Source organism: Colletotrichum aenigma (assembly GCF_013390185.1).
Source record: "Colletotrichum aenigma strain Cg56 chromosome Unknown KSG_Cg56_contig08, whole genome shotgun sequence".
Lineage (NCBI taxonomy): Eukaryota > Fungi > Ascomycota > Sordariomycetes > Glomerellales > Glomerellaceae > Colletotrichum > Colletotrichum aenigma.
In genome coordinates this window covers 3,611,237-3,622,783 of record NW_023500914.1, presented here as the reverse complement: position 1 = coordinate 3,622,783, position 11,547 = coordinate 3,611,237, and the positions used below count along the sequence as shown (strand labels likewise).

Sequence of the window (11,547 nt, the reverse complement as noted above, 5' to 3'; positions counted from 1 at the left end):
TCGCGAAAGCACGCCAAGTGGTGAACCAAGATTGGAAGCGCCAGACTCCTCCAGGGTGACACAACTTCACAACCCCCCTTGCCCAGCAAACCCGACAACGGCAGCCGGCAGAGTGCAAGTTTAGTCTCCGCCCGCGAGAGACACAACATCTGCCAACCAAGCGGGGATGGAGCCCTCCTGCCTCCGTGCCTCCGCACCCGGAGCGGCCGACGTATGTGCACCGTGACCGGCGCGAAGCCTTACTCCCCCTTACTGGACGGCCGACGCCACGCACCCTCACTCGCTCTCAGGACTCAGGTGTCAGTCATCCGCGCACAGCACAGCCAACCAGCCTGGCCGAACAGAGCCTGCTGTTCCTCAACCGCATGCCTCGCTTCACATGCCCGCTGTATTTCCGCAACATTCCCCTCAGTCTGTCCTACGCTGCCCCGCTCGTCACACAGCGTCTGAAAAGCGTGGGCAATATGCAGTTTGTCCCACGAACTAGACAACAGTAAACACTCTCAACGAGCCCGGGTACACAATACATGCCCATTACCACCCAATACGCATAGCATTCTTGCTATACCTCGCGAGTTGACCCCCAATCTTCCCACCGCTATAGTCATGATTCGCCAGGGCCACGCGTACCACCCAAAACACCACACGCAGCAGATCAAGAGAGAGACAGTCAGAGAGATAGCAACACTAATCACGCCGCTAACGCAACCGCCCATCACCAGCCCGACGCCGTGGTCACCTCAAACCAGAACGCCCCCCCTAACCAAAAAAACTAATGCATCCTCCAAAGGGGGTACTTGGTCCAGCCTTTTGCCATCCTTTCCCACTTCCCACTCCCACTCCCCCCCGCCGCCGCCGGAAACAATACCGCATGACAACAAAGTCTGACAGGCCTCCCACCAGAGGGTTGCCGACATACCCGCTTCCCACCGCCGTCTTGGCAGAAGCTTGACTCGATGTCTGCGATCAGTCTAACATGATCAAGCAATAATAGTACCACGCGAGCCTCAAAACCGCCGCCGGCTTTCCAGCTCCCAGCTCCTCGGGGCTACCTAACTTGGCTAGCAGTACCCTCGCCTTTCTTCGGCCCGAGTCGAGGCCTTGTGAGTGAGGGAGAGAGAGAGAGAGAGAGGTTGGAAATCCCAAAGACAAGAGCGAGATCCCAGCCGTTCCCGTCCGAGGCTGCTTACACTTTCCCTTCGAAATCCTCAGATTCCCACCATAGGTCGTCACCAGGGTCCGGATTACTAACTATCAGAACCCGATATATCCGTGGGGGGGAGCGCGAGACAGAGTGTGAGAGGGAACATGTGAGTTAAGAAAAGACTGGAGGCAGGTACAGGCGCGACATCCCCGACTTGGCATCCCGAACCCCCAGGCCGCGACTTTCCCCCAACCGCCGCCGCCGTCGCCGCGGACTTATCGCTCTCGCCCTCCATCCATCCCATCCCATCCCATCCCAGTGATCCACACCGCCGCTCCCAAGACAAAGGCAGCACACGGGGTTTCCCCGTGTGCCAAGACGGCATCGAGCTCTTCGGTCCCGCGTCGATCGAAAAGTTCGAAAGAAAACGGCAAAAAGCTTGTCACCACCTAGAAATGTTCACCCTGCAGCAGTAGCAGCAGCACCAGCAGCGAGTTTGCTAGGTCGTTGGCCTCTAGCAAGCGCCAAACCAGTGCACAACAGCACTGCAGCAGCAGACCGGCACCGTTGCAATGCAGATATCGCGCCGCGTGCTGGTGCTGGTGCTGTGCTACCAACAAAACTGCGCGCTACCTTGGTCCCCCATTCTCGACTGCTTTACATGAGGAAGAGGGCAGGCTACAAGGCAGTTAGAAGACGCATCACTCGTGTGTCTCGTGTGCATTGCGTCCATCTTTTGCTGCATTTCACATCTCCTGCATCGCTCGCCAACTTCCTCCCCCCTCCCTCTCCCACTCCAAACCCCACGCACGATCGTGCATGCCCGCCTGCCTTCTCACCGGACTCGGCCTGCGACTGTCCCATGCAACGACGGTCAGGGCCAACACACCGGTCCTTACCAATGAGCGTGCCGTAGCTCTCTGCCTGCCCACGAAGTTACTTGGAACATAGCCGTCCCGGACAAGTACCGAATGACGGACAGCAGCAGGAGCAGGAGCAGCAACCGCTCGGGAGAGAGAGAGAGAGAGAGAGGGGCGTGTATCCAGTCCCCCGATGAAATTGCAAAAAAAAAACCAAGCAAATGGCTGCATATCCCGCCCCCCGGAACGAGAGATGCTAGCTTCGAGCAACGTGAGATACGCACAGGGCCAGCTCCCAACCTATCCCGAATAACCCCCGTGAATAGAGACGGAAAATAACGTCTATCTACACCGTTAGAAAACCAGCAAGCGAGAAATAACAAGACTCCCCAAAAGGCAGAGACACCAGGCGGGAAAGCGCTTGGATCGGGGTTCGGTACATCGTCATTCTTTAGCCCCCGAGCGCCGGCTGATTGGGCCGCCTACCAAACAAACACTTCCCCAGCCCGGTCCTTTCCATCTTGGCTGAATGTTTAGTGCCAACGAGCTTACCCTTCCCCCCCCTCTCCACGATAACACAGGACATTTTTTCCGGGTCGTGGTCGTGTCACGGATACCTACATGTTCCGTACTGCTCGCCCCGGATCGCTGGGTATGTCTGTGTAAGGTACCTCACCTACCTAACCTGGCTGGGCTGCGGGGGAATATATCACCTTCCCCCTCTTTTCTAGAGAGCCACATACGTAGTATCGACACAACTTGGCGAATCCTTCTCGGGCCCGAAGCAATGGCGGCCATCATTGCAAGTATGGAGTACCGAAACCAGGTTGGCAGTTGTTGAGAGGCAGACAGCCAGGAATAGAGCCAATGGAAGACATGACTTCTCAACATATGGGAAATTGATTGCATCATGGTTTTGTTCTGTAATTCTCTTTGGATTTATTTGACTTTTGTCTATGCCATGGAAGCTATACTAGTGTTTGTTTCAACACGTCTCCTTCTTCGCGTGCCTGTCACTGCAGACTTCTTGCGCGCGCCTTTACCAAAGTAAAGAATCGATTATGTACGGCTGCAGCACATGGAGTCCCAAAGACCTTCAGTCCGGGTCGCATGCGTGCACAAATCTTTGTGGCATGAAAAGGCTCGTAGCCCATGGTGCCAAAAACGATTAATGATGTATTCCATCCAAGTGAAATAAAAAAAAGCCACCCGTCCAGGATTGTTCCGAGAACCCTTGTAACGCCGTGTATGTTGAGAGCATATCTTCCCGCGGGTTCATGAAAGAGAACCGACGCCAAAGAGGAAGATCGCAGCTATGCAGATCCAACATGTAATAATTCGTACATTCGTGGCCGAGTATATAAGTCAATACCCAGCCTGGCCAGGCATCTTTCCCAGGGAATGTCCATGGCTCACAAGCGGCAGGTGGTTGTGGCAGAAAACCTTCTTGACCAGCTTGGCATCGTTCTTCTTGGACGCATCGATCATGGTCGCCGGATCGTCATACGTCTCCAGCTGGCAGCACTCGATGGTCTTGACCCAGCGATGGTTCATGATCTCGGTAATCGTAGCCCGCTTCTTGGGGTCAGGGTTGAGCATCTTGAGCAAGACGCGGCGGAAGGCGGGTGGCTTGAGTGATGTGTCAAAGGGAAGGTAGGCCGGGTAGCTCGATTCTGTGACCTTTGCGTCGGGTTCGGGGTTTCTTCTGTACCACTTCTCCCAGGCCTCGCAGAGCTTGATGTACCACTCTTCTGAAGGCTTCCTTTCGGCCTTCTTCCACAATCCGCCGCCGAAGCAAAGGTAGATGCCGATGACACCGGCGGACCACACGTCAACGCAGCGAGGGTCGTATTCGCAGTCCTTGGCCAGCACCTCTGGCGCCGTAAACGGCTCACTGCCCACAACACCAGGTTTGCACAGCTCAATGTCGGTCTTCATGTTCTTGCCACACTGTCCGCCTGATTCTCGATAGCCTGGGTGGCTGCCGTTGAAGACTTCCGAGGCGCCAAAGTCGGTAATCTTGAGCTTGCTGTCCTGGGTAATGAGGAGGTTCTCGGGCTTGATATCGCGATGAGCGATGCCGTTGCTGTGGAGATAGTTGATGCCTTGGATGACCTGCTTGAATAAGCATAGACGGTCGTTGAGACGGTCTTCTTCTATCAAGTACTTCTTCTCGAGGAGAGAGAAGAGATCGCCGGCCGCGCAGTACTCCATGACGTGGTTCCAACGGCCATGGTCGGTGCAGAGTCTGATGGACTCAACGATGTTGGGGTGATGCAAGCTCTTGCTGATGGTAAACTCGGACTTGATCTTCTTCTCGTAAGTCGGTGTGTCGTCAGACTTCTGCTTGGCGCGGAATTCCTTGACGGCGTACAGCTCGCCAGGGCATCCTTTTCGGCACATCAATGTGACCTTTGATGTGGCACCCTTGCCGAGATGCTTGCCATGGCGGCCAAATTTGGACAAGTACTCAAACTCGGACGCAAGCTCGGCGACGTCGACCTGAAGGTCATCGGGAAGAGAGATGCTCAGACGGCGAGCCTTCACACCAACACCGGTGTCGGGGAGTTGCGCCCACGGGGTGTTGTGGTCGAGAGGGAGCACGGCTGAGTTTGCGTTGATACGGTAATTTGTTGAGGGACTCTGTCGAGGGACATCGTCGAAGCTGCTGGCGCGGCGCCGGACTGTGTGCACTTTGTACGCATGCTTCTCGCGCCCGGGAACGTTGGCGTTGACAAAGTTGACGGCGCGTCCGCGAAGAGAAAGGCCGGTGGACGCCCTGTTCTTCTTCTTGTTGAAGTCATCCGAGGTAGGCATGTGGGAAGACTCTTTATAGGAGGCGGGATGGTCGACGGGGGAGCCCGGTGAAGGAGGCGAGTTGGACCTCGTTGTGTTATGTGATGTGTTCATGGAGGGCCGTCTTCCGCTGCTCTTAGGAGGCTGGGTATCAACCAAGGCACTCTCTGAAGCGCCAGCCAGCTGGTCAGTGGTGAAGCCGAAATCCGGTCTAGTCAGCGACGAGTTGGATCTCCGGAAGATGTTGGACATGGTCCGCTTAAAGCTTGAAGTAGAGCCTCGGGTGGGCCGCCTGGACAGCGGAGTCGGTGGCGGTTCTTGGTCAGCAGCAGGAGCTGATGATGGGGCTTGGAGTTCCGAGTTAGCGGGCTTCAGTGTCGTGGCCGAAGGTGTGGCAGCGTTGTTGACCAGCAGGGGCTTAGGGGTGGTCTGGGCCTGGTGAAGGTCGTGGTCCTGACTAGGACGGGTGGTGAACTCTTGCGACTGTCGCCCGCTGCTAATGGGGGTCACAGGTTCATTGGGGGACTCGCTTTCGGATTCATCGGCTTCGAGGATGGGAGAAGTGAGGTCTGAGGAAAATTGACGAGGAGACGAAGACAGGCTGCTGTTTTGTTGATGGGCAGAAGGCTGCTTGACTGGAGTCGCAAGCGTTGTTAGCGGCTATTGCCAGGGATGCGGTGGACGGAAACAGGGCGGATTGGAAACGGCAGCTCAATGACGGAAGGGCTTTGACAGTGAGAAACAGGGGGGGAAGGGGGCATGGCATTGGGTTTTGGGGGGTGCAGTGACCAGCGAAACGTACCTTGGGGGATGGGCTGGGGTTGGGACACTGCCATGCTAGGCACGTTACTGCTGGACATGACGGTTGCCATTGTTGGAGCGCCTGTCGGGTCGGCTTGGGTCCGGTGTGCAGGACGACAAGACAGCTGAGGGCGAAGTGCTGGGTGCAATCAGGTATGGGCCAATACGTAATTGGGCAGCACACCACCAGGAGAAATGCTTGGTGTCGGTACCGGTGTCGTTTTTGTCGCTAAGAATGGGTTTAGGTACTTCCACGGCGTTACCGAGGGGTGGGTAGGCGGTAGCAGAGGATAGTGGCCAGTGGGCGGAGTGGTGACAGACTCCCCCCAATTATCGGTCTTGGTGCGACAACGTGAGCGAATCGATAAGTCGGGTCGTGTGTTCGGCCAAGGCGAGTTCGCGAGGGTGATAAGCCTTGGAGGCCAAGAGAAGTGAGGGCGAGGGAGGAAAAAAGAAGAAGACGACGAAACGACAACGGAGTTGAATTCCGTTCAGCTTTATCCCATTGCTCGTGGCTGTAGGGGTGTTTGGGTGCTTGTGTCGCGTGGGTGACAGACTCCGCCAGTTTTTTTTGTGTTTCTGATCGAACCAAACGGTTGTTGCGGCTTTTTCAAGGTGTTGCTTCTTGCAGACAAATCGACCCTTTTGCCCGGGAGTGTGTAAGCGCAGTCCAACGAAGGGTGAGCACGCGAGCGTCTGCAGGATTGCAGTGTTGAAGAAGGAAACAACCCGGGAAGCTCGTCTGGGGAAGTCTGCGAAGATTGTGCTTCTTTGGAGGGGTTGCCGTCGAGGTATATGTAGAGAAGAGGAACGCCGACTTCTTTGGTGATGTACTTGAAGGTGAGAAGCAACGATCAGAGAAGTCGGGGTCCGGTTCGGCGATGAGGTAAGAGTTTGAAGGTCTTTGGAAGTAATATTAGGAGAAAGTTAGGTCAGAAGAGAGGGAAACGAGATGATGGGTAGAGAGGAGGGAATGGGCGTGATAATATTCAGGCATCCATTTTTCTGGAATCAGCTTGGCGGCGCGGGTGGTGGGAAGGCTGTCAGTTTTGAATCGTCGAGGGGCACCTTCGCGAGAGAACGAGAAGGGGGGCAGCGGTTTCTCGATTTGGATGAAGACAAGCTTGAGCAAGAACCCCCCGCTGCCGGTGCTGCGCTTAGAGGGGGGGGAGGGGAGGAGGGACCAGGTCCTGAGGGGTGTGTGTTGGAAAAAATCTGAAGTCGTAGAGTGGTCTAGCTAGCTGTAAGGTATTTTCCGCGGGGCGGGTGTGAGGTACAAAAAGCGGTACGTAGAACTGTGTGAAAGTGGGTTTTATTTAGGTGGTAGGCCTGGGACACTGGACTCTATGAAATATTGGGTACGGTACTGAGTAGGTACTACTGGACGATACTGGGCTGGTTCCGGGAAGGCGTCTGTCTCCAGTCTGTCTGGGTGGGAAGGGAGCGAGCGAGCGAGAGTGCCGCCGTACGTACTGCGTGCTGCGAAAGGTACCCGGGAAATCAGGGCCAGCCGGGATGACTTTGGAGTGATTGGGGATTGTGGATGGGCGGCGATGGGGATTGGGGGAAGCGGTGGATTGGTGGATGTGGTGGTTTGGGGGGGGGAGGAGACACTGGAGGCAACAAATGGACTTGACTGGCCAAGACGGAGTTGGAGGAGTGGATGCGGTGCGCTCTCACTTTACAAGTGGCGGCCTGCTTCACTTTCCCTTGATAGTCTGTCTGTCTGTTGTTGCTGCGATTCCGCGGAGGCATCAGAGGTGAGAACGATATGTACCTTACCATCACATAGGTAACCTGAGGGAAGGCAGATTGGCAGACAACGATGGCATCGAAGCAAAAAAAAAAAAAAAAAAAAAAAAAAACATTTTGGATTTGGTGCCGAGAGCCAAGCCTCGTCCATTCCAGTATCAATCTCAGCGTGTCCAATGCCCGTCTAGAATTTGCGAGAGTTGCTGCCAAGACAGCGCGCAGCCAAGAAAGACACAAGACACAGGCTTTGGATTTGAGCGAGTATTCGCACCTGCTGCACCACCTCCTCCAGTAACCAGTGACCACCAACAACGACACACTCCCGTCTCTCACACTGACACTTGGCACTTGCACCCGCTCAATCTCCTCCATCTTGCTGCACCGAACACGACACTGCACCGCGACCTGCACCGCGACCTGCACCTGCCCTGCCCTGGGCTGGGACGAAGAAAAGGCGGGTCCTCCACGGTGCAGTGTGGGTATCTGGGGATCCACTCCACTGGTCGTCCACTTGCACCGATGAGCCCTGCCCTTGCCCTGCCTGGGCTGCCCGTCAATCAACTCACCACTGCGTAAGGGTATCCTCTCTTGTGCCGCAGCCAATACGCCGTACACAGCACAGCATTTCAGCCCAGACAGGGCACAATTCAGACATCAGACGGCCGCCCAGCACATCCTACCTTACACGCATTAGGCGCTTCCACTGCTGAGGTGCGTGCCTCTCGACGGGACCCCGAAGTCGGGGTCCCTGGGTCCTCTCCACTGGCTTCTGATGGCGATGCCGCAGCACAACACGCTCCCACCGCCGTCATTGTCACCATGTTGCTGACCTGACCGGTCCCATTCGAGGCGATAACTGACAAAATACCATTGTTCGAAGGACAGTCACGGAAGAAACCGCACATCATGCCAGGGACAGCAACAGGGCGAGAATACCCCGAGAAGCATGGAAGTCCCGAGAGAAGATCCAAACCACGTCCAACTACGGCAGTGACCGGCTCCTGCTACTGCTAGTCTCGTTGTTGACACTGTCGATCGCAACGGCCTGCACCAACGACTCGGACGCCTCAGATATCGACCTTCTTTCTCGTCTACTAGCGGTGTTCATGTCACGGAATTGGCGAAATACTACTGCGACTTTGCACATCTATATCTGTTAGCCAATCTAGTACGTACAACATGCACATGTATCTGTAACGACAACTGCCATACATAGCTTTTGTGGTGTTGGCATTACTCGAAGCACTATCATACACTATTACTATTAATGACATTTGGTATTGGCACTGACCAGCATCGAAAGCAAGCAACAGGCCAACTTCCAAGTCAGTTCCAGCTCCAGCTCCATCCGTCGTGTCTGAATCACCATCCCCTCGCCTGCGTGTATTTGGGGAGGGGCGTAGGTGGGCGAGCGCGAGACCCAACATGCGTGACCGCCATCGTCAACCCCCGTCAAGCCTGGCCCAGGCCAATCCAGTCGCTGCCTTTCTGCAAAGTGGGAGAGACAAAGACAGACAATACCCCCCCAGGGGGCCTGCATCGCATTGCATGGGGGTTTCCCGACTCCGACTCGATTCCTTCACAAGACGGGCGAATAAGACGTCTCCCTCTTTGTGGGGTGGATGATGCCATGCTCGGCTTTCCTGGAAATCATCCTTCATGGTTCCATATCCTGCCTGGCTGTCTTGCTGATTCTGGAGAAAAGGAATTGCGAATGGGGAACTTTGCCCTCGCGTATCTGCTCTAGCGCGCAGCGTCATCTGGGGTTTCCTCCTGCCCTCGTGCCTTCTCTGCCTCGTTTCGTTCCTCAGTCGCCTCGCCTCATCACAAGTCAGAAAACCTGGTCGTCAGCCAACTGATTTTTGGGGATGGGTCCATCTCTTCGTTGGTCGTCGACACGAGTGAGTGACCGTCTTATTCACGGTACCTGTCCAAGGGCTGCTTCCGCATCCGCGCATGCATCCACATGCACATCCATGCCGGGCCTGCTAACCCGCCCATGACGATGGCGCTGCTTGTTTGGGGAAACCGAACCCATCGTCATCCCGGCCGTGCGCTTTTCCTGACCGTGGAGGTATCCGTATTCCCGTATTTCTGCCCGTGTTTCCGCTCGACGGGCTTGGGGGGGATGAATGGAGGCGAGCACCGACACAACCTGTGCAGTGTTTTGACCTGACAGCATTACGGATACCTACCAGTTTGTGATTTGGATCTTCTTACCTCAGACCGTAAGGGTCAGGTCTGTTTCTGAAGACTAACACCAAGTCATTTGCAGTCCTTGGCCGCTTCTTGGCTGTGACTATCATGATTGAAACTGTCCACAGGCCTTACCGCCAGCAGGCATTTTGCTTATTGCGGAGCAAATTTGCTGAGACGGGATTCAAGTCACAGGCACCATTGGAGAACCCGCCAGGCTGGCTCCTGCTGGCCGCAGGCTCGCCCGCCACTGGGAAGCCAGGTGCTTCGTGGCTGGAGTTGCGGCTGCGGCTTCCATTTAGGTCATGGATGCTGAGCCGCTGTTTGGCTCAGGTCTGTTCATCACCACAGCCTTGGTGATGATGACGATGCTGCAGGCATTCAAGCAAGCAGCGGCAGTCTTGGTGCAAATGCCTCGGCAAGTGGAAAGCAGCAGCAGATCGGTGGATGCAGACACAACAGTCACTCTGTTGGTTGATTGCCATTAGAAGCTGTTACGAGAGTACATGAGTTATGCCTCGAGATATCTCTGCCGGAGGATGACCGTGGCCATCGACAAGCGTTTGGGTGAGTGATTTAATACGCGCTCCGGCAGGAACCCGGGTGGTACACGGCACAATAGGTACGGCGGTACCTGACGTGTCTCGCGAGACCTACCCGACACCACCGACAGTGACAGCTGCTGCTGCTGCTCCTCCCTGCTGCACCCAAAATACCTACAATGTATTAATGGGCAAGGAAGACACGGCAGGCACTGGCAGGGGAACCTCCGCCTGCGGTGCTCAGCAAGTCAGCCTGGAGTGAGAGTCCCGGGCTTAGCAGCAGGGCAGGAACAGGAACAGGACAGGAGACCAGGGCCGCTTCCGCAGGGTCCACGTCCACTGCCTCGTCATGGGAAAATCCCGGCATTCTTTTGTCGTCCTCATGTCCGCCGCCATCCACCCACGATCCATCAAACCATCCACCGTCCAGCGCCTCGGCACCCACACACACACCATGTCTCTGCTGTCTCTGACCCTCTGTTTAGCATCTCGTCCAACCAGCCGCTATCCTACAGTGGACCTGTCAGGCTGTCAGGGTCCTTCCTCGGAGGCGCTGCTGACCACAGAGACCCCAAGGCCTCAGAGAAGCACAAGAAGAAACACTCCCTGAGTTATGGAGCCTGGACAGAGAACACGGTAGACAGACAGAGTCCCGCCACAGTGCCCATCGTCAGTGGCTAAACGAGATGGAGGCCCCGATAATAATCATAGCGCCCTCGAGGAGGACCAGCAGGGCCGATGTCCCCTCGGCTGCTCCAGCATCCAGCGTCCGCCGTGTGTACCTCTTCCGCCGATTGGATATGCTCGGCAGACCCGGCACTGATTGCACCTACCAAACGACAAGCGCGTCCATCACCAAACACTTCGGAGTGCCTGTTTTGGGCATGTCCCTTCACCAGGTGTAATGGTGCTGGCGGTCTGATTCGATCTAAGAAGTAAAACACGAAAACACATCTCAAAATAATGTACGGCATACCTACGCCTACGGATGATGGCAACATTGTATGTAGAGTTTGAACCCGACACGGACTTCAATCCGACCAGGTCTTGGGCGCAAATCCAAACGAACGCCAGGCGCAGTCTATCATCATGTCACAGCCAGGAACAGCCTAGCAGCTGGACGCCACATCCTGGTTAGGCGTTTTTTTTTTTTTTTTTTTTTTTTTTTTTTTTTTTTTATTTGGCTAAAGATTGTCGATTCCCGACGGACGATAATGCCACAAGTCTCGTTGTCGCTCTCGCTCGCTGTCATCGATTGACTTTGCAGCCCCAGGATCTCGGAAAGAAGACCTTCTGGAAGGGCCGAAGACGATAAACTCTGGCGAAGAGGTATTCGCTCCATCAAATCTCACCACTTTCTGCCTCAACGGATCCTCATCACCGTCATGCGAGTCTTGACAGTCTTGGTCCGTCACGGACATGGTGATTGATATTCCCAACACAGAGGGACGAAGCT

The 11,547-nt window shown here is 55.4% G+C and overlaps 1 protein-coding gene across 1 annotated transcript; it reads right to left on the bottom strand.

The window, feature by feature from the left end:
• Nucleotides 1–3,369: 3,369 nt before the first annotated feature.
• On the bottom strand, nt 3,370–5,672 carry SAT4-8 (Serine/threonine-protein kinase HAL4/SAT4; the record flags this gene model as incomplete). Its single annotated transcript, XM_037327674.1, has 2 exons — nt 3,370–5,435; nt 5,603–5,672. The coding sequence occupies 2 exons, from the start codon at nt 5,670–5,672 to the stop codon at nt 3,370–3,372; spliced, it is 2,136 nt and encodes a 711-aa protein (XP_037174051.1).
• Nucleotides 5,673–11,547: the final 5,875 nt, after the last annotated feature.